Source organism: Mustela erminea, chromosome 17 (genome assembly GCF_009829155.1).
Source record: "Mustela erminea isolate mMusErm1 chromosome 17, mMusErm1.Pri, whole genome shotgun sequence".
NCBI lineage: Eukaryota > Metazoa > Chordata > Mammalia > Carnivora > Mustelidae > Mustela > Mustela erminea.
The window spans coordinates 27,320,216-27,347,293 of record NC_045630.1 but is presented as its reverse complement, the minus strand read 5'-3'; the positions used below and the strand labels follow the sequence as shown (position 1 = coordinate 27,347,293).

The 27,078-nt window shown below is 51.6% G+C and overlaps 1 protein-coding gene across 8 annotated transcripts in view; it reads left to right on the top strand.

The window, feature by feature from the left end:
- The window catches only part of TNN (tenascin N), a 58,876-nt gene extending 38,619 nt beyond the window's left edge, over window positions 1-20,257 (top strand). For 7 of the 8 annotated variants that reach the window (XM_032318968.1, XM_032318970.1, XM_032318975.1 and 4 more), the window contains 8 exons: window positions 1,099-1,362; window positions 3,309-3,439; window positions 4,485-4,617; window positions 4,926-5,077; window positions 10,644-10,740; window positions 11,597-11,764; window positions 16,610-16,773; window positions 19,054-20,257. In XM_032318968.1, coding sequence (XP_032174859.1) covers window positions 1,099-1,362; window positions 3,309-3,439; window positions 4,485-4,617; window positions 4,926-5,077; window positions 10,644-10,740; window positions 11,597-11,764; window positions 16,610-16,773; window positions 19,054-19,194 — 1,250 coding nt within the window. In that variant the 3' untranslated portion in view covers window positions 19,195-20,257. The remainder of the gene's footprint in view (window positions 1-1,098; window positions 1,363-3,308; window positions 3,440-4,484; window positions 4,618-4,925; window positions 5,078-10,643; window positions 10,741-11,596; window positions 11,765-16,609; window positions 16,774-19,053) is intronic. The other variant, XM_032318969.1, reaches the window with a different exon arrangement.
- The last annotated feature ends 6,821 nt before the right edge of the window (window positions 20,258-27,078 follow it).

Below are 27,078 nucleotides of genomic sequence, written 5' to 3'. Positions count from 1 at the left end.
ATACCAGTCACGGGTCCAGTCCATATGAGGCGCCGTGGTAGAAATGCGGTTGTAGGGGCAAGCTGGGGGGTCACGGATCAGGGAGATGAGGGCATTGGTTGGTATGCAAAGTCATGGCCATGGTTGAGGTCTCTTAGGGAGAAGTGTAGAGAGGTGGTCAGCCAGGTCGCTAATGAAGAAGACCCAGGAAGGGTCAGACAGTTGGGAGAAAACCAGGGAAGGGTGTGGTCATGGAAGTCAAGAGCTGAGAGTGTTTTCAGACAGACGGAGTGGATCTGCCCTGTTAGATGCTGCTCAGAGGGCTAGTGAGGTGAGGATGGCGAGCATCGATCGGATTTGGCAGTGGGAAGCTGGGGGTGATGAATTCTAGCATTCTAGTGGCGTGCTGGGGAAGAGTGCCAGACTTCATTGATCGAGGATCGAACGGGAGAGGAGGAGCGAAGTGAAGGTGAACCCCATTCTCGTGAGAAATCTGCCAGTTAGGGGGCCAGAGGGGCAGGAGGTCCTAGAGCCTGCGGTGTGGGAACGACGATCGAGGAGAGACCAGGGGTGCCGGCGAGAGCGCGGACACAAAGGAGAAAAGTCCTTCAGAAGGTGGGGGGTCACGGGTCGGAGCAAAGAGGGGCTTGTCGGGGTTTTATCACAAGAAGACAGCAGGACCTGGGGCAAGTCTTTTCATTTCTCTGGGCCTCCATGCTCCCCTTCGATCAAAGACAAGGAAGGTTGGAAGATCTGATTTCTCAGCTCTGAGAGTCTGTGAAACCGAATAACCAGATCCCACGGAGGTAACGAAGAGGCGGTTTCAGCCGCCGTTTGGGCCTCTTCTCTTGTGGCTCAGGAGACTTTTTTTGGTTACTTCTGTAGAAACGAGAGAGACAGGAAATTTCCGTACTGATGAACTTGCTGAAGATCTAATTCCTCCCAGTTGTAATACCCAGTGGTTGGTTTCCTTGGAAAATGGAAACTAGGGGCCTTTCACACCTGTTTTCAATGGAATTGTATCATTATTAAAGATAATTTGAAGGGAGGGCTCCTGGCGATGGGGTGGTGGGATGGCCTCCCTTAGGCACTAAAATTCGGACTTTCCTTTTTAAAAAGAAATTGACAGCCCCAAAAACCTGGTGACTGACCGGGTGACAGAGGACACGGCCACCATATCCTGGGACCCAGTGCAAGCCGTCATCGACAAGTATATGGTGCGCTACATCTCGGCCGATGGGGACACCCGGGAGGTGGCTGTGGGGAAGGAGCAGAGCAGCACCGTCCTGACAGGTCTGAAGCCGGGTGTGGAGTACACGGTCCAGGTGTGGGCCCAGAAGGGGGACCGGGAGAGCAAGAAGGCCGACACCGCGGCCCTGACAGGTACTGTGAGGACCTGGGGCAAGGAACCATGTACGTCCATCAGGACAGTCTTCCTCCATACCTGGGGGTGCGGAGGGGAACAGGGGCGGGCAGCGGCTTCACCTGAGGCATTCCTCAGAGGGGTTCCCTCTTCCCCCCTCTGAGGTACTCTGCGGCCCTGACGGCTCTGATTAAGAAGGTGTAGAGAAGACAGTGTGGAAGGCAGCCCGTGCGGCTCTTCCAGGTGCTGTGCAAACGTAGCCTCCCCCACGCCCAGCTCCCAGGCTCTCTTCCTGGGCTTTCGGACCCGCTTGGCCTCAGCCCCAGTTTGGAGAAGAGGGAGGCTGGGAAGCCCTTCTCTTTTCATCCCCCTCACTGGGACCTGGGAAGCTCACGGGGCCCTCCCTGACGTCCTCGGGCCTCTGGGGACGGTCTGGGCAAGGCCTGGCCGTCCCCCCTGGCCGTCCCCCCTTTGGCGGGGTACACTGTGTGTGGCCACTGGAGTTACAGGATGTCTTGAATTTCTTTATCAGTTACAATTAGCATGGGTTTTTAAATAAAAGAAAGTAAAGTATACTGATGGTAAACATTTTCAAACTAAAGCGTATAGAAACCCTAATGCCCAGTGCAGGTCTCCAGGGTAATTAGTCGCTTTCTCCCTCTCTCTGTCTGTCTGCCTCCCTTGTCTCTTTTGTCCCTTGTCTTCCTTGTCCCTTTCATTATCTTCTCTTTTTTTCACACTTGCCATTTTTAAAGGCAACAATATCACCATCTTTCTGCTTCAGAGAAACATGGAAATAACCAAGGCAGACCTCTCAAGCCTGTAACCGGCAGATGGGTGGGCAGTCAGAGCACTAAGAGAGGCCAGCTTAAGATATTTAAATAGTTAAGGTTTTTGCTTTAATTTCTCAACGCAGGAAACTCAGTTTTGCAGGAGATGGAAAGAATAAAATCCGTACCAGATGTTATGCTCTAGAAAGTCAGACCAAGCTAATGTTACTGAAACTCAAAATTTGTCAAAACATCCTAATTCAAAACAACAGCTGCCTGATTTCTATTAAAATATTGCAATTCCGTTCTCAGCTGAAATGCTACTGGGGAGAAAATAGCCTGGAGACGTCTTTTTTGGGAACCTCTAAATTAAAATCATCTTCTGTGATGATTTTTCAAAATGGAAATTTTCATTCAATATCTTATTTGGTTAAAAAAAATGAGCCATCTGACCAATTAATATGGTGTTGACTAGAATTTTTGCTGAGCCTGAGTTTCCCTGGTCCACAGGGTGCACGCACGCATCCCCGTGTTCAGAGGCAGAGCTTCCCCTCTTCTTCCTTCTCTCTTTCACACAAGCATGCCCCTGCTTCCCTGGGCTTGTACAGGGCGAGGCATCTAAGGCCGCACATTTAATTAGGCAGGAGACAGAACTTTGTGTTTCTGTGCTATGTGGTCAGAATCTCAGTAAATTTAGGGTCACGCTTGGGTCGTTTCCCAGCGCCGGGCCCGGGGAGGTGGGCGTCGAGGGGTTCGGTCATCTTTCCAGGTAGGTGTTTGCTGAGTTTGCCCAGTTTCTGCACACAGGGCCTTCTCGGATCTGCACTCTCTCAGCTTCCCGCGCCACGTTGGGAGCCCTGCGGTCACTGAGAACCCATCCGCTCACCTAGATTGCTCCCACACGCCACTCTTGGAGAGTCTGCGGTTTGGGGAGGGGGAGGCACGGGAGCACGGATTCACTCGGTCTGCTACCCACCTAACCCCCACTTTCTTAATCCACTTGTCCTCGGTGGGTGTGTGCTTTTGGAGTCGGAGGCTGCAAGGGGCTGGTGGCAAGGAAGAGCAGAGACGACTCCCTGCTGGAAGGGAGGAAAAGAAACGGGAGAAGCAGGGAGAAATAGGCCGACACATCAAACATTGTCTTGCCCCAGTTGTAATAATACTTAGTAAGCGTAATTCATTGGCTTTATGTACAGACATCGACCCTCCCAGAAACCTTCGTCCGTCGGCTGTCACCCAGTCTGGAGGGGTGCTGACCTGGACAGCCCCCTCTGCTCAGATCGATGGCTACATTCTCACCTACCAGTTCCCAGATGGCACCGTTAAGGTACTGGAAACTTCCCATTTCTCCTCTGGGTGCCCATGTCCCCCAACCACATGCCGCCCCTGACTTGGGCCACCAGCTTGATTGCTAGGGTCATGGTGATGGTAATGAGTTGAGAAACGAGTTGGTCCTTAGTGATCCTCTGCTGTGGGAAGGGAAGGTGCTAGTCCCTGTTATTTGTTGACATCCTCCGTGTGGCCTCATTTCACAGGATTCACGTGTGTGCCTGCCCCTAGCCGATGGTAGCATATTCACGGGCCACACATCTGTCCATGGTCTTGTGTTTATTGTTGGTCTTTCCCAATTCACGTTAGCCCCATGAACACAAGGACTTTTTGTCCGTGTCATATGCATCACTGTATCTGCAGTCCTTGGAACCAGGCCCACAAGAGGCGCTCAGTAAATGTTTGTTGAATGAATCGATTAACCCTGATTTCAAGAGTAATGCCTCCCACCTGGAATCTGAAGACCAGCAAATTTGGGAGCTTGTTCTGATGCAAGATTTTTCGTCTTTTTTCTCGGCGAGAAAGACGGGAGGAAGGGGAAAATGAAGGGCCTGTGGATTTGTTCATGACCTCAGTGATGACTTACGGCAGCCCTTCAGGGAAAGTTAGCCCCGTGTTCAGAGAGGAAGTCAGATTGGTTCAGAAGGAAGAATTGAAAGGCCAACTATGCCCCTGCTTCCCAGATATCAGTGGTCACTTTTAGTCCCCTTATTAGCTTGTCAGCCCAGTGTCGCCAGCCTTGGTGGCTGTAGTTGGCATCCCAGCATGCTTCTGGAGGCTGAGGTTCCCAGGAGACCTGGGGGCTGCTCCCCCAGGGGCAGGACCTGGCTGTTCGCTCTCAGCTCATGCTCCCATGAGTCTCCATGGCACTACCCTCCAGGGAAGCTGATGGGACCCACTGGGAATCTGGGAGCCATGAAGCCCTCAAAGAAACCAACAGTCTCCTCTCAGAGAACTCCTGTCATTAGCCCCAGGGAATGCTGTTGACACCTTGGGCACCGGGGAGGACATACTGACTGTCTCCTGTCTCCTTTGTTTGGTAGGAGGTACAGCTGGGAAGAGGGGACGAGAGGCTTGAGTTGCAAGGCCTTGAGCAGGGCATCACCTACCCTGTCTCCTTGGTCGCCTTTAAGGGTGATCGACGGAGCAGGAGTGTATCCACCAGCCTTTCCACAGGTAACGTGGACTCCCACACTCTGAATGAGGACATGGTCAAGGGTGGGTGTCGGAGAGCCCAGAAGAGGTGTCCAAGGAGGAGCGAGTGGACAGAGTGGTGGATTTCTCTGGAAATGGCGCAATAGAAATAGGGTTACGGGTTCAGATGAAATCCATCTCCTGGTAGAAAGACTAAAGAGCAGAGCAGAACAGAATATTATTTTGTGGGAGTTAGGGGAGGAAGTGATGTGGGGTGCATGAGGGGCATAGACCTCCTCCTCCTTCCTTGCCCTTCCCCTAACACCACCATCTCTCTGCTTGTCTCCTAGTTGGTGCGCGTTTCCCACATCCTGCGGACTGCAGTCAAGTTCAGCAGAACAGCAATGTCGCCAGTGGTATGTACACCATCTACCTGCACGGAGACTCCAGGCGGCCCCTGCGGGTGTACTGTGACATGGACACGGACGGAGGCGGCTGGATCGTGAGTGTTTCTCCGCGGGAGAGGGGAGCGTTGGCAGCTCATGCTGGCTTTCAGACAGATCCCGACTTAACCCCCACCCCCACCCCCAACCCCACCGGAAGTACTTCACACCTGGGATAGAGCTGGCTTTGTGGAACGAAGGCTAATGGTTAATGGCTGTGGAGGCTGCGGTTGATCAGCATCTCATGATGCCCTCTGTGGATGTGTCACCTCCATTTTCTTCTCTTGCAAGCCCTGTCATCAACATGACTCTCCCGCAGAAGCTTTCGCATAAGTGACAGAGGTTACCATTTCTCTTTCATAGATAGGTCAATGGAGGCCCACGGGGAGAAGTGCCTTGGTGCTTTACAAGAGTTAATGACAAAAATTGGAACCAGATTTCAGGACCACCCCCTCACCCCCAATCAGGAGCCTCCCAGATCATTGGTTTTCCCTTTGGGTCCTCTCAGGCCATCCAAAGGGAAATGCATAATCTTTTCGGGCCTCGGGCCTCTGAACTGAAGCTCTTTGTCTAAGCTCTGCCTCCTGCTTTACTGTTAAGAAGCCAAACTTGGGTTTGAAGGGCTGAAGCCTGAAAGAGGGAAGGTTGGCAGGGTGTCGGGGGTCCCTCTTCTGTGTAGGGGTTTTATTCCCCGGGGGCTATGGTCTGCTTACCCCTCCTTGTGGGACCTGCTTCGATTGCTGCAGCCTGATCCAATTATAAGATGAGCTGCCTTTGAGGGTTGCCCTCTGATCCCTCCGCCTCCCCCTGCCCCCTTTTCCCCACGCCTGAACAGACAGAGGCTTTCACCGCCCCAAACCAGTGTGCGGCCTCACCTGCTGTCACAAGGAGGAAGCAGGAGCCCCTAGTGCTCAGACCACGTTCACTGACACGTCTGCTCCGGGGTGGGGAAAAAGCAAAGACACTTGAGCAGCCGCGAATGAGACGATCCCATCTGAGAAGCAGCACTGAAGGAAACTTACATCGTCGCCGCTGTATCTGGTGGCTGGAAGGCAGTAACTGGAGCGGATGGAGGGAGATTCCTGACTGATTTATAAAAACAATGGAATGGAATGGAACCTGGGAGGGTCTTGCCCCTGAGAAGACCCGTAGGGCGGTTCCTGCTGCTTTCAGCAGCTCTGTGGTAAGCGCTCAGTCTCTTCAGGCTGGAAGCCAGTGTCCTGCCTCGTGCCCGTAACTGACACATGGCAGAATGTTTGTGTTGTCTCAGGTGGCCTTTTTGAAAGCCAGCCTTCCCTAGGGAAGGAGACGTTTGTCCAGGGCAACCTCTAGAAAGATATCTGCCAGTCTCTCTGCCTGGAAATACCCCAGATTATTTCCCACAAGTATTTACTGGGTGCCTGCTGCGTGTCAAGCACTGTTTTATGTACTCAAGAACCAGCCGTGAACCAGACAGACCCGAAGGCCTGCCCTCAAGGAGCTTGCCTTCTACAACCAGCTCATGCGAGTGACCCTGACCGGGACGCTGAGGTTAGTTCCAGAAAAAATCACCCTGCGTTCTAACCAGCACCAGTCCCTCACCCCCTCCCAAGACTTGTTTTCTGACCCAGGCTCCTGAAGGGAATACACAAACTGAGTGAGATTCTGTAGGGTTCTGCTCAGAGCTGCCACGGTCTTGAAAACACTTGAGTCCTGGAACCTTCTCTGCCAGGTCTTTTACTGACAGTTTCCACCGTTTGGGGCTCAAGGATCTTTTGTCACTGAGAGATGACCTTAGTGCATTGCTCTGTTATTTTCCAATAAGATTTTATTTATTTATTTAAAGAGAGAGAGTTAGCGTGAGTGGGAGGAGGGAGCGGGAGAGAATGTCAAGCAGACTCACAGGAGAGGCTCCATCTCACCCCCCTGAGACCATGACCTGAGATGAAACCAAGAGTCAGATGCTTAACTGAGTCACCCAGGAGCTTCCAAAATCCTTTTAAGGGAATTTTTGTCCATGGGGTGGCAGGAACCCAATGTGATTAAGAGGCCAGAAAAACCCTACCCCGAGGTAATTGGTGTCACAGGAGGCGAGCTGGGTTGAGGACCAGACGGGAACACTTAAGTGCCTGGAATATTTCCGTCTTTGTCTTCTGTCTTGCAAGTCTTAAGGACTACATTAGAAGTTCTTTCCACAGGCATTTAAATGACATTTCGTTTTTTTCTTCCCAGGGAATCAGTCAGGACATTAAGTTCTAGAGTGCCATGACAGCTCTGGAGTGTAGAATTCTGCCCACCTTGAGACAGACCTGCTAAAGGGCTTCTTTTACCCCCAAACAGTTCGCTATAAGGTTTTCTCCCCATAGAATGGGAGTGGATTAGATTCTGAGCGAGTCAAATCAGGCTCCCTGATCAAGAGGTACAGGCAGGTGATCACAGTGGGTCAATTCACTTGGAATCTGACATAGTAAAAGGCAAACTCTCATTTATTGAGATTTAATAATAACTTATTATATGTGTATGTGCCAGTCTCTGGCCTTCACACTTTCATGATTTATTATGATTAATGATCTTGCTAAAGCCTCGATTTAAGAGCATGACAAGCGGGCTATTAACATCTTGATCTCATCGTTTAGAAAAGCAAGGCTTGTCAAGGTTAACCAACTTGCCCAAGGACAAAGCTAGTAAGTGCGGAGCTGCATCTCTGTAGTGATGGAGAGAACGTCAAAACGATTGTTCAGAGTTTTCCTAGCTGAACTGAAGCATTATTAAAAAAAAAAAAATCAGGGAGGGGCACCTGGGTGGCCTAGTCAGTTAAGCTTCTGACTCTTGGTTTTGGCTCGGGTCATGATCTCGGGGTCCTGGGGTTGAGCCCCATGTCAGGCTCTGTGCTCAGTGGGGAGTCTGCTTCTCTGTCTCTCTCTCCCTCTCCTTCTGCCCCTCGCCCTGCTCATGCACTCTCTCTAAAATAAATAAATCCTTAAAAGAAATCAGGTGGACAAACCCCTCTCATGCCTAAGCGCTGTTCCTTGATTGGAGAATGCCTTTGTGAGGCACCTGTCCCAGGTGGGCAGCGTCACTATTGAGCCTGACCTTGTACCGTAACTAGTTATGCTAGTGGAAATGTAACCGGACTTGACGTAGAAGGAACATCGGCATGGCGTCTGCCCTGGGATCTCACCGTCTGCAGCACAGGAAGAGTCCCGGGGAAGGGACCAGAATGGGCAGCATGCTAGGAAATAAACAGCCCCAGGATCTTTAGAAATGAGTTTTGGAACGTGAGCTCAGTGAAGCTGGTATTTTCAAACGTTCTGATGAAAAGATGGAGAGATCCCTGTTCTATCCTTGCATCTGCCACTAGATGATCAGCCGATTATAACTTAATGTGGCTAATCGCCGTCCTGAACGTTCCCGTCTGGAAAATGGCATCATAGGTCCTCGCCCTGCAGCCAGCACGGAACACGCTGCTCCGTAATGGCGGTTACTTGAGCGGATGAGCCAATGAAGAAATGAAGGCAGCCCAGAGGGGAACGAGCGTCTCTGGAATGAAGGACAAAGGGGAGAGAAACCACAATGTTAGTGCAGTCTGGAATGATTTGCCCGATTATTCCCTCAGTTCTGCTCAGCAGCTCGGGAGCTTTGGAGAACATTTCTACCCTTACCGTCTCCTTGACTTCTCCTCGCACCTCTGAGACGGATGCTCCCTGCCCGCTTCTAACCCTGTTTGTCCCACAGCCGACTGAGGCTCAGTAACAGGGATGACCGGCTCACCAGCCGCTGGCCAGGCAGTGGCCCTGGTCTGCTTTAGAGCCCCAGGCTCTCCCTGCCCACTGTAGAGAGATGCCCTGTCCAGTGCTTTCTGGGCCAGCAAAGGTGGGCTGGGGCTTCGAAAGGAGTTACCGGTGAGCTCCATGCAGAGCTGTCAGCATTGCTGTAGGCCACCTCTTCTCTCCTCCCTCCCTGTGTCTCCCAGAAAAAAGAAAAAACAGAAAGAACGCACAAATATCGAGTTTACTGTACCAAGTTTGAGGTTCCGTGTTTTATTTCAAGGCACCTGCGGTGAAGCGTGGTGGAAAGGAGGGAGACGGGGCTTCGTGCTGGGGCTTCTGTGTTTGAATGGGTGCGAAGGGAAGTGGGTGGAGACAGAGATGCCATCCAGGCTTCCAGAATCCCACAGTCATTTCTGTGATTAGTGAGGATGGTGTTGAGCGTGGCTTTCAAGGTTACGAGGACCACGACCATTACTACCCATTCCAGTAGTGCGCACAGGTGTGACTAGCTTGTAGGCACTCTTCAGGCTTGCTTAATATAAAAGAATCTAGTTTACCCTGACAGGCACTGCCTTCCTTCCCCCGAACAAGGAGTTTGGAAAAGCAAGCCGCACATACTTTCAAGAAATAGCGGGACCCAAGACCCAAGTCTGTGTCTGTGCTCTCACTGCCCGCTCACTCCTCAGGCCATTCCACGTTCGCTTCTGCCCTTGTCTCTCTCCAATGCAGCCTTTGTTAGAGTCACTCCTGACTTCTGTGTCCCTAAATTCTATGGACATGTTCCTTAGTTCTCGTGTTCCTTGGCACTGACCTGCCTTTGACACCATCAGCCGTACCTTTCTCCTGGTGGTCTTTGTGGTTCCACGTTCTCCTGGTTGTCCTTCGGCACGCCCGGGCCCTCCCCCCGCGCCCTTCATGAGCGCATCCTTCCTCCTGCGCACCGGCTGCTGCGTAGTGCAGGCCCCTGAGTCTTGATTCTGGGCCATTTTCTCTTTTTAGTTCCCACTTTTCTTCCCAGGTGGTCGCATCCTCTCCAGCGGTTTCGCCTTCCTCTCTGTGTCCCCGGGGCTTTCTGTGTTCACTAGGCTAGAGTGGGCTGTGCGGTAGTTAACACGCCAACACCAAATCCCAGTGACTGAGGACCGGAGAAGTTTCTTCTCGTGTGTGCAAAGCCTTCTGTGGGTTTGGCAGTCACTTGTCGGTGGTGACTCAGGGATTCAGGCAGATTTCCTCCTCATGGCTCTGCCCTGTGGACACGTGGCCTTCACGGAGGCCCCGAGGCACAGGCAGTGGAAGACAGGGCACAGAAAGAGAGCACCCCCTCCCCGCCCTTCTGTGCTCCCACTAAAGCCCTTTGGCTAGAATGAGTCACGTGGCTCCCACTTGACTGGCCAGGGACCTAAAAGAGAAGCACTTCCCGCTTGTGTTCCTGGGGACAGGACACTGAGATGGGGGAACACTGAGCAGCATCTCAGACACACCTGCACCTTTGCAAGTCTGGCCCAGATCTCTCTTTAGAACCCTAACCCTTAGCTCAGCTGCTCCTGTGGCATCTTCAGTGGCCAGGGGACCTCAGGAGTGCCTCGCACTTCCCTCGTCCCAGGTGAGTGCGCACCGACAGCCCCGTCTTCTCTCAGAACCCCCATCTCAGCCAAGAGCCAAGTGAACGGCCACCCAGCGCCACAAGCCCAAAGCACAGGAAAGGCTCCCTTGCCCTCTCTTTCTGTCCCACTTTCAGTCGCCATGTCGGTCCATCTGACCTTCCCTCTGCTGCTGTCTAACCTCAGGGCAGCCCCCAGTCCAAGCTGCTGTCCTCGTTCACTCAGCCATGGCTGTTCACGTGTGTTGGAGTGACAGGCCCGTCTTCCCTTGGCAGGTCTTCCAGAGGCGCAACACGGGGCAGCTGGATTTCTTCAAGCGCTGGCGGACCTACGTGGAAGGCTTTGGGGACCCCATGAAGGAGTTCTGGCTTGGTATCATCTTAGGGATTCCGGGAGGGTTGTGGGGGAGGGGTTGTTTCCCCCTTAAAGGCTGTGCGGGCAGCTCTAGAAGGCCCCCCACGTTCAGGAAGGCGTCCCAGGGACAGGGACAGGACACTTGAGGAGTCTGCCCACCAGGGTGTCAATCGGGCCATGTTGCTGGGAAGGCTGTCTTGTGCTGGGCTCGTGACGGGGTGGGCACATCCCAGGGGGTCTTCATGCTGTGTGTCAGCAACTCAGGACCCTCCCCGGGGCCTTCACGTCTCAGAAAAGTTGGCCCACTGGGATTCGGGGCTGTTCCTAGAGGGTCATGGCTGGAGTCCCTGTGGCTCTTCAGGCCTGCCAGTCAGTGTGGGGATGGCATTCTCTTTTCTCCTCCTGCTCGAACGTGCAGCAGATACTCATGGGGAGTGAAACAGCCACAAACATCTACAGGGAAAGGAAGAATTAAAGAAATCGTAATCTGGAGACTCTGTGTCTGAGAGGGTAGGTCATGGTCATGGTCATCTCGGCCAGGAATTCCTTCAGAGACCTCAGGGTGGTGGCTGACGTCCTCGTCCACGTGGCGAGATGCGGGGATGAGAGGGGGAAGCGCTTCTGCTTTAGACACAAGGAGTCGGGGGCAGGTTCCCCACCCGGTTGCCCCCCACGGCTCCTTCCCAGAGGACACGCTTTCCCCACTCATAAACACGGCTGTGCCGAAGAGAGAACAGGAGGAGAAAACAGGCCCCCCCAGCAGAGACAGAGTGAGCAGAGGAGGGAAAGGCCACGGCGACTCTCGGTGCTGGCAGTCGCAGACGCTCGCGCACACCGGCTGATCGGTCACTGGGACCCCCTCCTTTGCTTTCAGGGCTCGACAAGTTGCACAATCTCACCACTGGCACCCCTACTCGCTACGAGGTGAGAGTGGACCTCCAGACCGCCAACGAGTCCGCCTACGCCGTGTACGATGCCTTCCAGGTGGCCTCCAGCAAGGAGCGGTACCGGCTCTCCGTTGGGAAATACAGAGGCACAGCAGGTGGGAGCGCCCCTCTCCCCCCGGGCTGGGGTCCCTGGCTCCCGGTGTGTCTCCCGATCGGACTGCCGCGCGCCACGGTTCAGGGAGTGGTGGGGGGAGAGGGGATGAACCCTGCAGAGGCTTGTCTCACCTCGGGCTGGTGGCATGTCTGTCCAGTTGTGAAGGAAGAGAACAAAATCCAGCGATGTGACCGAAACCCTGGGGTGATATCATTGAATATTCCGTTTCCGAGGGACGGGGTGGTTACTGTTTTAACGTCCTATCTTCCGTCTGGATTTATAGTTTTTAAATGCTAACAAGTAAGTCGCTGTTTGAGCCTGCATGGTTTTGACTCGGGGGTGACTACGTAGGGATGCGGTAGCAGCCGGATCCGCGGGCCGTATGGGCCGTGGTCTCTCCCTTGAGACTGTCCTGAAAGCAGCTAAGTCACAACAGAAAAGAGCTTCTGCCAAGAGCCACGTAAGTGGTGAGGAGAACAGGGGCTACAGGGTGTGAGAAGAGGCGGGCACTGAGTCTCGAGGCGTCACTGAAGAAGTCCCCCACCGGGCAGTGGTCTGGGGCTGGGTCTGAAAGGTGGGACTTAGATGGGAAACAGGGAAGGGGTCCCCAGGCCTGGGGGCGTCCATGGTGAGCAAGGACCGAGCAGAGTCCAGGCCAACGGGGTGTGCTCGTGAAGTCAGGCCACTCTAGAAGCCCCTAGTGGTGGAGGACTGTGAACAGATGCCTCTTAGTGTCTGGGGCCACGAGCCAAAGTGGCCAACTGCTAAGGCAGTTTCTTGTAGGTCTTATAATTTAATTGTTTTTAAAAATATTACATGGATTCTGCACTTCCTCTTGTTTCCCGGTGCTTAGCATGGAACCCGGTGCAGAGCAGGTGAGCTTGAAGCGGGATGTTGCTAGCCAGAGCTCTCCATGCAGTCCTACAGATGTTTTGTATCGGGAAGGATAGTCCCTGAGACCCGGTATCTTGCCTTGGGGTCAGTGAAGGCATGAGCTTGGTGACATGGGGACAAGAGACAGCACCCTATCCTGCATCTCTCCCCGAAGCCCAATGACTTCCCTCCCTGCTGGCTGGGAACCCTCTGGGGCTACCTGTTCTCCTCTCTTCTCTCATGTGCACATACCTGTTCTGAGGCTTGTCTTAAAATACCCAGGAAACGAACTGATGCTAATGGGAAAATGAGTGAAAAGGAGTCAATATATTCACGAATTAATGGGATTCTCCTCCCAGGGACTCTATTTGCATTTTAACTGTGATTACGGGATAATTCCCATTCTGAGATTGTTCAGGCCCACAGTGCTGGTCAGTGGTGGATGTGTTTTTCCACAGGAAGCCTCGGGAGACTTTCAGATCACATGGCGTTTAGCCAGCGACCTGGTCTCCCTGATGTGCCTCCGTTCCTACTTGGAAACTCTGAAATTGCATGGTGGGCTTCCTGGTATTTTAGCTTTCCTTATACATGCTGATTGGTCCCCAGGAGGGTTTTGAAATTTAGGAAGCTTCTGGCTGCTCATGTCCTAAACGATGAGGTGGTGTTTAGAGGAGGTGGCGTTCAAAGAGAAAGTGAATGGTTTGATGTCTCTCTGCATGTGCCAGCTCACCCCGATTAGAGCTCTGCTTAGAATCGGGGGTTCATGCCTGGGGATTAAACACACGTAGAAGGATCGCCATCACTCCCACTGTCCTGCTGGGCCCCCAGCTTCGGCTTTCACTGAAGTCCCCATCAGAGAGCCCCTGATTCCTCCACAAGGAAACTCCAGCAAGACAGTGCTGGCTAAATTTCGTTTCTGGTTCTGAATCTTGGAGTGGGGCAGGGAGGACATCCAATGAGCGCTACATTTAGGATGCTAGTCATCTCCTGAGAAATTATCATGAAAACAGATGTTTTGGAGTGGTGCAGAGTGACTTCTAAGGGCTAACCCACCATTTGCAGCTGGTCTCACGTCCCACCTCCAGGAGACTCAGTGATGCCCACCCAGGGACACGTCCACACCCTGGGAGCACTTGGATGCGAGACTGAAGAACTCCGCCGGTGTTTGCTGGGCTAGGGCCAGGGATGCCAGAGGTCCACTGTGAAGAACAGCTCTATGCAAAAGTGCCTTCCTCGCTTTGAAATGGATTTTTGCACACTGGTGCTTAAAAGGAAGGGGAAAAATGGTTAGGTCTGTGGACAAGAAGGGAAAGCCAAAAATGGCACACATTGTTCTTTATTGGCCCTTTCTTGGTTCCAGGGTTGAGAGTCCAGACACATGGTCCTGTGGGACTCCAAGGGGATATGCTGTGGATGGCTTCCTTGGGTCTGAGGTGGCCCAGCTGCCTTGGCCTTCCTTCCTGCCTCAGGAGGTGATGGTGGAGCTATGTTAGATGAGATGGGAGATGACCAACTCAGTGGCTCCACCCTGGGCTTTTTTGAGCCTGCTGCCAACCTCCAACCCACCACCCAAGGAGAGCCAGCTGTCCACCCCAAGTGGGTAGCACAAGTTAGGCGTGCTTATTTCTCATCCGGTGTTCTCTCCGAAAACCCTGAGAGACAGGAGAGGGTCTGACCACCACTGGCTTTTCTACTCTGTCTTACTTAGGGAGATAAGCTTAATAAATCAGAACATGGTTTTGGCAGGGGGGCCTGACAGCCAGAGAAAAGTGATTTTTTGATTCATGGGTACAGTCCTTGTCTGTGCTCCGAATGTCAGCATGCTTTCAGTTTCGGGAAGTGAGAAAATCTGTCTGTGGAATAAACTGCCACACTTAGCCAGAAACCTGCTTCACTTTTCATGATCCCAGCGCCCAAGGTCAGAGAACCACAAACAAATCGTTAAGAAATAGCCTTTGCACAGACTCTTTGAAAACAGCTCTAGAAACTTGAGATGCAAGTTAGGTAAGCTGTGCTCATTAAAAGTGTCACCAAGGGAGCCATCGCGTGTTATTTTAAGCTGTAGTTAACTGTCTGCCAGAAAGCTGAAGGGGAGAGGAGATGCGAGCGCGAGGGGGAGCGACAACATGCCTTTCCTCACCTGGAGGAAGTGAAAGGGCAGGGCCCTTCAGCTGACTTAGCAGGAGGGGCCTCTGCGGCCCTGTCCCTGCTCCCCCAGCCCTTTTTGCTGGGTAAGGGGTGGCAGGACCCACTCTTTGAGCTGCCAAGCCAGAGGGACAATCTGGGACCTTCTCTTTTCCTGGTGTGTTGTTCACTCTTCCCAGAGATCTGCCTCTTGCCAGCCCCAGTGACGTCCTTGAGAGCAGGTCCCCTTGTCTGTGTTCCCAGAGCCTGGCATGGTGCTGAGTCCTGGCGGGGATGGGGGAGGGTGTGTGTGGGGGGTGTCCCTGAATAAATGAAGTTGCAGACTACATACAATCTGCAGGTCTCTGACGTCACCTTGCACTCCAGGGGCTTATGAAAACACGGACTGCAGATGGGCTCTACCTTCCTGGTTTCAGTTCTGTAGATCTGGGGTGGGCCTGAGAATGTGCATTTCTCGCCAGTTCAGGGGTGGTGGCTGCTGCGGGCTGGCTCTTGTTAGCATAACTACAGGTCCCTGCGGAAAGGAGGAAGCCGCCAAACTAAGAGCCCTGGGCTTGGAATCTGAGGCCTGAGGTTTGAGTCCTGACCTCCCCCCACAGCTGTTTGTGGACTGTGGGGCCTTGCCAAGTCCCCAGAACTGTGAGTCCGTTTCCTCCTGGGACTAAGAGCTGCTGGTATTGAGCCTGGGACTAAGGCTACCCTGAGGGGGTCAGAGGAGGGTACTTATGTAAAGAGAGTCCATGGCTCAGAGACCTGATGAAAACCAAGTGTTACTGTAGGAACATGACTTGATTTAGCTTGGGATTGATACAGGCCCTTATCGCCTCTTATGAGCTGAATTAAAAAGCAGACTGATGAGAAGATGACAAGGATGGTGGGGAAATAGTAGAGATACAAGTCAGATGATGTGAGTGAATTTCCAGACAGATGTCATGAAGCTCTAAACTGAGCCTATGCGCCAGGAAGTCTCCGGAAGCTCAGGTGTGTGTGCGAGGAGTGCATGTGCGAGGAGCTGGTGTGTGAGCAGCGGGTGTGCGAGGACTGTTAAGGAGGCTGGTGCTTCCTTGGGTGTGGGGTCCAGCTGGCCTCTGAGGGATGGTGAGGATGTGGACCGAGGAGGGCAGAGGGATGCTGGGGGCAGAAACATGGGGGCAGATCCATGGACTGCTCAAGGGGCGCGTGCCCATGGGGACAGCGGGCTCCCAGACTGGGAAGCTACAGCCGAGTTCCAGGCCTGCAGAGCCAGGGGGGAAGGAGCAGCTCCCTCCAGGTGGTGGGAAAGGGGACATTAAGTCTGAGGGTCTGAAAGTGGGTGTGTGTGCTTCAGGGAAGGCTGGGGAGGCTGTTGGGTTGAGGTAAGTGCAACCCGAGGAGCACAGGCTGGGGTGAGGGCATCTGTGAGTGATCTGCAGGAGGAAGGCCTTGACAAAGGGGTCTGTCCAATGTGGTTGGGGGTTCAAGTTCAGGTGCCTGGGAGGCTGGTTGAGCAACGACATGGAAGACAGGCGAGGGTTACCTTGCGGAAGGGGTATCAGGTACTGTGAGGAGAGCCGATGGGTTTGGTTTTGGATGTTTGGTTACTTCACATGACTGCGGGGCCTCCAAGTGAGAATGTTTTTCAGGCTTTTGGAGAGACAGGCCAGTTAGGAGAATCTGTTTGTATCATGTTCTCCTCTTGGCTCTTTTGAGAGAGGAATGATTCCCTGTGACGTACTGGCTGGATCCCTGGCATTTTCGTGCCCAAAGATTGTCCTGCTGAGTCCAGAACACGATCATCATCTCAGTGGCCAAACTTCGACGCTCACCTCTCATGTGTCCTCTCCTGCAGGGGATGCTCTGACTTACCACAATGGATGGAAGTTTACAACTTTCGACAGAGACAATGATATCGCCCTCAGCAACTGTGCCCTGACCCATCATGGTGGCTGGTGGTACAAGAACTGCCACTTGGCCAACCCCAACGGCAGATACGGGGAGACCAAACACAGTGAGGTAAGTGACAGAGGAACTTTTTTGTCCCATGCTCTGCTCAAAGCTTTCCGTTCCCAGGGACACTCTCCAGGCTGGTTTGGTCCTCTCCTTCTGATGCCTCCACTCAGGACAGGAGGGCTTCTTCTCCAGGCTTCATGGCCTTGAGGTCAAAGCCTTCCCTGCCCATCTACAGAAGCTCTTCCCCCATCCCACCGCATTCCCACCGGGGCTGCATGCTTACTTAGTATAGGTGGGTGGGAACTCAGGCTGTCCGCTGCTGGACAAAGACAGATAATGTGGATTATGCACGTCTCTATGTACTGGTTCACACATGGACACTGTTTTAGTAACAAAATACTGTAGGCTGGGTGACTTGAACAACATACATTTATTTCTCAGAGTTTTGGAGGCTAGGAAGTCCAAGATCACGTTATCAGTAGATTCAGTTCCTGGGGAAAGCTCTCTGTCTTAAGGATGGCGGCCTTTTCACTGTGTCTTCATATAGTGGAGAGAGAGCTCTGGTCTTTCTTCCTTTTCTTATAATGGTATTGAGCCCAGGGCACCTTCGTGGCTCAGTTGGTTGGGCGTCTGACTCTTGGTTTCAGCACGGGTCCTATCTCAGAGTTGTGAGATTGAGCCCCGTGTGCACTCAGCATGGAATCTGCTTGATGTTCTCTCCCCCCCACCCCCGTGCTCTTCCTCCTGTTCATTCTCTCTCTTTCTCAGTAAATACATAAATAAAATCTTAAAAAAAAAAAAAAAGGGCACTAATCCCATCTTGGGGCACCCACCCTCCTGAGTTCATCTAACTCAACATAACTAACTCAATTCATCTAACTTCAACATATGCACTGGGCATTGGGACATTGGGGGCGGGACACAAGCATTCCGTTCATAACAGACACTTCGTAATTCTTTCTAGTTGTTTTCCCAGTGAAACCTGAGCTATTTTTCTCAAATCCTTTGATCACCAGGAAAATAAAGTCTTTTTCACTTTTGAGTAGACTCACCTCTGGATCCACTTCCTCCAAAGCCACTCAGAGTCTACTGAGAGTGTTATGCTAAACTCCATCTGAGCGTTCTCCACGGCTTCTCTCCCCTTCCTTGCTCTGAAAAGTTCCTCCCATTGATTTCTCAGACCTCTGTGAGCTGTGGGCATCCTCCTGACTCCTTGCCAGCTGTCGGACGGCTCCTGTCTGCTCCTTGAAAATGGCATCCTTGTTCCCGCTCCTCATGAATCCATCCCCTCCCCGAGCTCCTCCCCAGTTTGGGTTTCTTTTCCCACCCTGGGTCCTTTCTAGCTTTTAGGAATCCAGCTTTCCCCAGAAGTCACCTTGTGACTGGTATTACCGTAAATATTAGTGCATCTCAAGTCCGGGTACAGTTTGATTACTTTGGCCCCGACCAGGCAGCAGGGACTCCCAATCCTTGTGCGAAGATTCTTCAAAGGGAAGAAGAGATTTTCCCCCAGGAAGGCTGAGGAGGGTGGGCCCATGAATCATGGTGGCAGCATGTGGGCTGACCCAGGGAAGCCTGTGATCAGAGATCAAATATTTGAAATGAGCAGCCAGCATGCCCTAAACCATCCCCGCATTTGCTAATAAAAGACATTCATCTGGTTAATGTGCTTTTCACAGTCTGCAAGGCATTTAAGCTTCTTGTTTATTATTTACCTCACAAATTAAAATACATAAAATTGGTCACTTGGGCTCTTTATTGGCCAGGTTGCAAGGTTATTAAGTGAATTAAATATTATTGCGCTCACCAGTCAAAAGACATAAAATGAAATTTAGTTTCCAGCAGGCTATTTGTTACCCCAGAGCTAGTATCTAAACAGTCTAAATTGAAAATTATTTTACACGATTGACCAATTAATATGTTTATTTTTGCCTTTAATTTTTTGGAAGGAAAAGTGTGAGGCAAAGATAATGGGCGTGTTGCTGTCCAGGTTGACCATGTATTGGCTTTGCTGCTGCCGTGGTCTCCCCCATTGCCCTGGGCTCACACCCCATCCTTCCAACTACTGGGGTGGGGTGGGGTTGGGGTGGGGTTGGGGCCTTCCAAGTCATCAGCCTGTCAGACCTCAGCTTCCCAGCAGAGGGCGCATGTCTCTAGTTTCAGCCCTACTTCTACAAGGACCCCAGTGACCACTTGTCTCACTTTTTCTCTCCCCTAAGCAGGGAGGGAGGGTTTTCCCGGGAAAGAGGCATTCCTTCCAGCATAACCCACCCCTCCTTCCTCCCAAGTTGCCTCTTCTTGATGCTGGCTTTTTTTTTTTTGTTTTGTTTTTTTTTTTTGTAGGGGGTAAACTGGGAGCCATGGAAAGGACATGAATTCTCCATTCCTTATGTTGAGTTGAAAATCCGTCCTCATGGCTACAGTGGGGAGCAAGTCCTGGGCAGAAAGAAGCGGACACTAGGAGAAAATTCGAGAACGTTCTGATGGCCTATGGGAGCCGTCATCGCACGAGGCAAGACTGGCCTGGGATTGGGGCTGTGTAGGCTTGGGGCAGGGTGGGTAGAAGTGACTGGTTCATGGACGTTCGGGGGATGCTCCTGGACTCTGGTTTCTCAGATGGCTGGATAACCTTCAGGACAAAGCACGTGACCAAGCTTCAGACCATACAAGTCACTTCCCTGTCACCTGCATTTTTGCCCTTCTATACTGGGGGCCTGAAAGTCAACCAGTGGTAACATATGAGAAAGACAACACCAGACTGCAAGGTTTTTCAGTCTATCTTCAGGAACAAATATATGGGATTAGTGGGGAAAAGGAAAAAAAAAAATCAACTTGCACTTCACCAATTGGAAATCTCTGGAAATTGGTATATATATATATATATATATATATATATATATATATATATTTCTGCTACTAGAAGCCTTTTTCTTGGAAAGAAGCACCAAGGAGGGGTTCTTTTTGATGGCCAAGGGGCTAAAGTGGCCTGATGCTTGTTACCTCCCATCGTCACTGGGTTTTGAGAAAAAAGCTGTAAATCTTTCCCCATTTAAAAAATGCTAGTGTTAGGAGGAAGAAAAAAGGGACCACAAGGACCAACATGGATTCCTATCTAGCTAAGTTGTGACCAGCGTCCAGCATGCTGGAAACCAAGCTTCTGTGTTACTGCTCTTCTCGAAGGCCCCCTTCCCACCTATTTGCATAATCACTTGCATAGATCTGCATATGTTGTGAATAAATTCTCACTCATTTCAACTTTAAATAATTGGACTCTTTTGATGATTGATTCCTCCCAAAGACTCTTCTGTGACTCCCTTTCATGTCCTCCGGTCCTCAGCCTCCCCTCCTTTCCCTGGCCCCCCACATGGTCAGACCCTTAGGTGTTCTGCAGCTTCTCTGAGATAGAGGCGTACTGTTTGAACGGGCACTTGGCCAGTTGGATCCTTTGGGCTTATTTTCCTGTGACTCTGGAAGGTTCTTCTGTAGCGAAGTCCATGATCATTATTAAAGTAACTTAAATTCCTACTTAAGAAAGAAAGAATAATAAACCACCTGATTTTTAAAAAATGTGCCTTGTGTTATTGAACTCACATGTGTGCACTCAAATTCTAAATTTAACCTAAGTGCACGCAGAGGTACAGTTTGTGCATTACGGTGGAATTTGGTCGGCCTGTGGTTGCACACTTGGGTGACAGCAAACAGTGGGGTTTGGAACCAGGAGAGGTGAGGAAGTGGGAAGAGAGGCACGTGCCCTAAAGCCCACAGCACCATTCCAGGACCAGGAATCCTTTCCTGCCTGGGCTTCTCTAGGCTTTAACCTCTGGCTGAAGGCCAAGCCATACTCTCGAAACGGTTCACGTCGCTGCTGTAAGTTTTCAGCATCCTTCTGCAGCCTGTACCACAGTAACTGCTGGGTCTGGTGAGGATGGACCAAACAAGAGGTCAAGAGGAGTTTGCGTCTGCCTGTTTTGTCCCAGGCAGCGTGCCCTGCCCTGGGGGGGATAGAGGTGCCATCGCAAAGGCGAGCGAGCCGAACAGTGTGGGTCCTGCCATTCATGCCTTCAGTCACTACTCATTCCAGCAAATGTTGATGGGGCCCTGTGAGGGGCCGGGGCCCTCTCCGAGTCCCAGTGCTAAAGAACTGCAGACAGTGTGCCATTCCTGTCCTTGTGCTTCAGTTCTATCGGTGGAGACAGAGAAAACCAACACATAAATGTACCAGTCCAGAGAGCCTAGCTCTGGCAGAAAAATAAACTCAGATTAGGAGGTGGAGTTTGGCCTTGGAGCGGGGGACAGCGCAGGTCTCTCCAAGGAGGAGACGTTTGCCGAGACCTGCCACATTACTGGGGTCCCGATCCAGCTTTGTCGGGGCTGGGGCGGAACTGATTTCCTTGTCCTCTTGAAGGTCCCTCGGCCCGGCTTCCTGGTTCCGAGTCCTCATGTCCCCTGTAGGCCCAGGAGGGTCCTCACTGTGATGGGTCGGGAGCTTGGCGCTTGGCCTGGCAAAGGCAGGCTTTTTAGAAAAGAAGGGCTTCTTTGCAAAGTGGATCAAGGCCCAGAATGACTCAGGGCCGGTGGACATGTCCATGCGGTAGACATGCTTTCTGACTCCTGACATGCTTGGTAACCGTGCTGGGTCAAGCAAAGATCATGGGGTCCCTTCGTTAGGCCTTGGGCCTTGGTAGGTCTGAGCTGGGGTTCTGCCCTGTTGGAGGGTGCTCCTGGAGGAGCTCGTCTCTGTTTCGGAGCTGCCTGTGAGGCCAGCTGCCCACCCCTGCATTCACCTGCCACAGTGTTTTTCCACCGGGAGCCAATATAAGAACTGGTGGAAACGAGTAGAGTCTTGTTTCCTTTTGCCAGCAGGAGTCCTGCTGACTGAAGGGACTGGCAGAGAAAACAGCTGCTCTGTAAGCTTCTACATCATGGGGCAGAGAAGGAAGTCGAGAGAAGTTCATTTTTAAAGGGTATTTATCTGACTGAGGAGAACATTCCAGTCCTAAATATCTGTGCCGGATTCACTGTAAGGGGACCAGCTCTAGCAGCCCCATGATGGGGTCACACACAGAGTGCAGGTCCTTGGGCTGGGAGTCTGGACAAACCTGCTTTTCAAAGGGGCACCTCAGAGTCCGATTATGAGCCCCCAGGGGTTTGAAGGTGCAGGGGCAATCCGTCCCCATGAGGACAGACTGGAGAGAACAACAGCTGTCCCAGAAGGATGGGCTGCGAGTCAGGCAGGGGGCAGAGCAAGGTCAGAATCATCACAAGCAACTGCTGGAGTTTCTGAGCCATTCTCTGTTCCACGCAAGATACTGGCTGGTCAGGCCATCATGGACAGAGCCCAGGCCCTGCCTGTAGTAGCCTCGGATGCGGCGTGGACGGACAGCTGAGGGCACAAACCATGGCAGCAGGAGCACGTCGGGGGGATAGAGTCAGCAGGGGTGTGGACTGACCCTGCGAGCAAGTATCATGGACATGATGGTCAGCATTAGGTCTGGAAGAAGAGTCTGCTTTTGTCTGGGAGGCAGGGCACCTCGGGGGAAGGGAACGTGATGGCAGGGATGGGAAAGCATGGAGGGTGGTGTGCAGGAGGGAGGAAAGTGGTTTCTTGGTGGGATGAGGAGTGCTCGGTGGGAAGCCATGCCGGAGAGGTGGGCAGGGGCCGCTCTCTGCTCACACCGTGCATCCGAATCGGCTTGGCTTTGGTATATGGAACCTGCTTCTCCTCCAGGGACTCTTCTCAAGGGGTCTCAGCTGAGCCCTGTGCCTCCAGGGTTTCCAAAGCCATCATGCCACGGGCCCTGAGGACCTCTGCTGGGACGAACGAGCTGGGCAGCAGAGGGCATTCATGGGTGTTGAATGCTGCAGTCGTGCTGGTGGTCAGGATTGCTCTTTGGAAATCTCCGTCTGGTGGCAGGATGGAGAATGATTGAAGCTGCTCAGGGGAGTTTTGGGGAGAGGGTGGGGATGCCCAAGCAGGTTAAGGGCTCTTGCGGTAGACCATGGCTCTTGGGTCTGTGGCAGAGATGGTGGGAAAGGGGAGAAGGCACTGATTAAAGAGATTCTGAGGAGGAGGGATCAGCAGGAGCTGAGGGCCCTGGGTGTAAAGGGAGCGCTCCTTTCACGGCGCGGTGTAGAGCTGGTGGTTTCTGACAGCAGGTCCTCTGGGAATCGGGCCCCCGAGTTTATGTTTATCTCATGACATCACAAGCTCTGAGCTTTTCAACTGAGAATTTGTAGGGATTCGAGGATCATTAAAGCCAGAATACGCCGAATGAGCCAGGGAGAAACACTAAGAAGGACTCAAGGGATGGTGAGCACGGGGAGGTCAGGAAGCACAAGCACCAGGTGTGGTGTGGGAAGAGAGAAGACGCGGAGGGGGAGACATGCGAACGGACCTACAGCCAGGCAGGAGGGAAAACAAGCACAAGCAATGAAAAGCTCTTGGCAAAACATAGTTGTTTGCTGGAGCAAGTCCAAATCATTCCAGATTTTTCCAAAATTTCCAAATCATTCCCGTAAGCTGTCCACCAGGGCAGTGAAGAGGAACAGGAAGGAGTTTCTGCTCACAAAGGGCACACCCCCGAAGTAGACATGCTGTATCCACACAGGCCAGGAGATGGCAGTGTTGTCCCATTAGGAGCATCTCCCTTCAAGGCCACTTTCCAATCTTCTATTAAGAGGCGTTCTGGGGGTCCTCACTTTTCTTCCTTCCTGAGTAACATGGCCTGGAGAATCAGCTTAGGGGCGACGGCCCAGCGTCCAGCCCATTCTTGGTGATGGTGCAGGTAGCGTTGCTGCTGGACTAATGCACAAATCAGGAAACTGGGAAATACCTTGAAGAGATTGGCTGGTGAAATCTGGACTCTAATCCCTGAGCAGAACTCCTGGGCCGGTGCTGAGACAGGAGGTGGGTCCCCTGGCCTGATGAGAGGTGAAAGGGGCACCCTCGGAAGAGATTTTAGGCAGCTCCTAATGTATAAATGTATCCACTTCCCAAAGTCCTTCTGTTGGTTGTTTCTATGGGGAAAATGGGGAATGGGTAGAATCCCACTTCCAATGTTCTATAAGAAAGTTAGGTTCCCAGGTTAGCCCATACATGCCTGTTTATTCTTTTTTTTTAAATTTATTTGACAGACAGAGATGACAAGCAGGCAAAGAGGCAGTCGGGGGAATGGGGAGCAGGCTCCCCGCTGAGCAGAGAGCCCTATGTGGGGCTCGATCCCAGGACCCTGGGATCATGACCTGAGCCAAACATGCTTGTTTATTCTATAATGCCGATAAATTGCAGTGCACGTTTAATGACAGAAACAAAACGATGGTATCGCAGTATTGTAATTTAAATAAAGGAAGAAAGCAAAATGGGGTGGCAATGGTTCTTTACTTGGGTAAGTGAAGAAAATTACATTTAATTAGACCAGAGAAGGAGGCGGGTGAGCCTTGCTATGGACCACCTGAAGGAGACATCTGAGTACTCTGAAGGCTTATGGACCGAACCCTTGAGTGATTCCAAAGTTTTCCAACTCAAAGGAGGTACGGCAAGCCAACGGGTCTTTGAGGAGCCCAAATCCGCAGACAAGCCTGGGTCACGGTGCCTGGCGTGTATGGAAGGGGCACTAGGATGGGATCCTGGAGACTTCGGTTCCCATTCCAGGTCTGGGCGAGTTGCCATCTTCTCTAGACCTCATGTTCTTCATTTATAAAACAGGAATGACCTCAGTCCCTGATGTTCTCCCTGTAAGAATCAAATAAGATCCTGAAAACACTCTTATGTAACACATAGCACCCTGGAATGGTAAGAGGGCTTCGATTTTAGTGCTTGTAACTGCAATCGAAACGTTTGGATCTTCTTTCTTCTTTGATAACGGTGTACCTCTAGCCAGCTCTAAGATGTATGTGCCATGGATAGCCCACAATGGGATCTTCACAGATCACAGATGGAAGGAAGAGAAAAGGCAGGGTGAGAAAGAATCAGGCAGGGGTTCCTGGGAGATGATACGAATTGAGCAGTACAGGAGCTCTCCATGGCAGCGTGTCCCCAAAAGTGTTCCTCGGGTCCCTCGCCCCATCCAGGTCTGCTACAAAAAGAGTTTTCATGGCCAAAAAAGCTGGGAAAACTCTGAGTTAAAAAGAGTTATGCTAGTTTCTTTACTATAGTACCCATTAGAACATTTGGTATGAGGTATGACAGATAATATGAGGCACCCACAGATCCCATGGGGTGAAGAGGGGAAGTCATGTAGTTATGTAGTATTTTGTAAATGTATTTGACCATAAGATTTTTTTTTTTTGATATTGTTTTCTGAGTAGATAATATTTCTCAAGGTGTGGTTCAGGGATCACTGGCAATTACCCAGAGTGCTTGTTAGAAGAGCAGGTGGTCTGGACCCACTATAGACTTAGTAAATCTATCCAAAGGGCAGAGGGATGCAGAATCTGCACGTGTAAGAAACACCCCAGTGATCCCTTTACTCTCCCCCCTCCCCCGCCTCATCAATACATTATTTAGCATATGGTATGCACGAAGCTCCGTTCTAGTCATTGGAAATAAGGCGGTGAGTTAAGAGAGTTACTTTTCAGGACTCACAAAGGCTGCTTCTAATGAGGATGGGCTGGGAGGCGAGCACGGAAGGACGGGAACACACGGAGCCTAGCATGGTCTGGTTTTGCGATCCAGAAGACTTGCATGGTTAGGGACATTTTCCTGGAGGCAATGATGTAGACTAGAAATACCTCACTAAAAATGTGTAAGGACAATTAAAACTCAGGGTTATGAAAATCCCTCATCTGTCAGGGGAGCATGGCAGTCTTGATCCTGATGGATCTGTGAGCATCCCATAAAACCCGGAAGTCTTTAGCCCATTTAGTTTGAAGCCCAGCGGTGGAGCTGGAAGGATGTTCTAAGGGAAACGCCACAGGAAGTGGAAAATGTTGACCCGAAGTATTTCTCAATCTGGCCACAGGGGGCACTGTCACAGGGTGGCTTGGTGGCTCGCAGAAGGGGCCGAGACCAGGGTGAGTGGGTACCCTACCCATGACATATTGCAAACTGGGAGTCTCTGTATTACTGTACACTGTGCAATGTGTGGTGAAATTAGGGACCCTATCACTCCAAGAGGAGTAGAAAAACGCCCCTATCTCCTTTGATCTGTCTGTATCATTTGACTCTAGGGACTCGCTTTTTTCTTAAAAGTTTCTTCTCCTTTGGCTTCAAGGATACAACTCTCTCATTATCTTCCTTCTACCCTTAATTACAACCGCTGACGTTTACAGAGCTCTGTGTCGAACGCTTTATACGCTTTATCTTATTTGCTGCTTTGTCCCTGTCCCTTTGAGAGAGGACTATCATTAACTCTGAATTTACAGAGATTAAGTCATGGCCTAAATTCCATAACCAGGGGACGGTGGAGTCAGCATCAGATTCAGGACACCCTTAGTCCTGAGTCCTAGCCTAATGTGGAAGCAGTGATCACATTGGGCTGTAATGGTCTATTAGCTTGCCTGTCTCCCCACATGGGCTGTGAGCCTCTCCAGAAACACTCTGTGTTGCTGGCATCTGCTAAAGAACCCAAAATGCTAACAGAGTAAGTCATCTCAAAGAGGGAGTTAGATACACGCACGCATGGCCATTCCCCAATGAAGGATCACAGGCTTCTGAAAACATCCCTTTGAACCCATGATGGGGACAGACAGCTATATTGAAGGAACTCTTTTTCCTTAGTCAATGTAATCCTGTGACTTTGAATTTGGGGATAAATACTAAAATCAAAGGACAAGGGGCCAGCGCAGAGGTTCTGGTGAGTTGAGAATGCTCAAAGCCTTGTCCAGATCCACACGCCCAACGCTGTGGGCAGGGCTAAGCCTGGGCGGGTGGGGCTGGTGGCGTTTAGCCCTGGTGTCCCCTCAGGTGTGTAACAGCTGCTTCCTGCTGGTTTCTGGACAACGGTCCCTACTCTGTACTGGAAAGTTTGGAAGTCCTGGAGGAAAGAACAGAGGGCTGGACGAAGACTCTCCTTGGGCTGCCGTGAGTGTGTGGCAATGAGGAAGGGAGCCCAGGAATCAACTACCTCTACGGAAATGTCAGCCTGCCCGGGGGGAAAGAAAGCAAGAGGGAGCCGGTGCCGTAGGCCCATCTTCCTAGACCCTTCGTTGAAATGCAGTAAACAGAGTTTTATCAGCCTGTTTGACTCTGCCACCCTCGTCCCCACCAAGCAATCAGCAGCTGGCAGCCGCACATAGCCATTGAGCGCTTGAACTGTGGTGGTTATAACTCACCTACTAGACGGTTAATTTAATTTTAATTAATTTAAATAACTACCGTATTGGACAGTGGCAAATGCTACCATACTGGACAGTGTAGATAGAGGACAT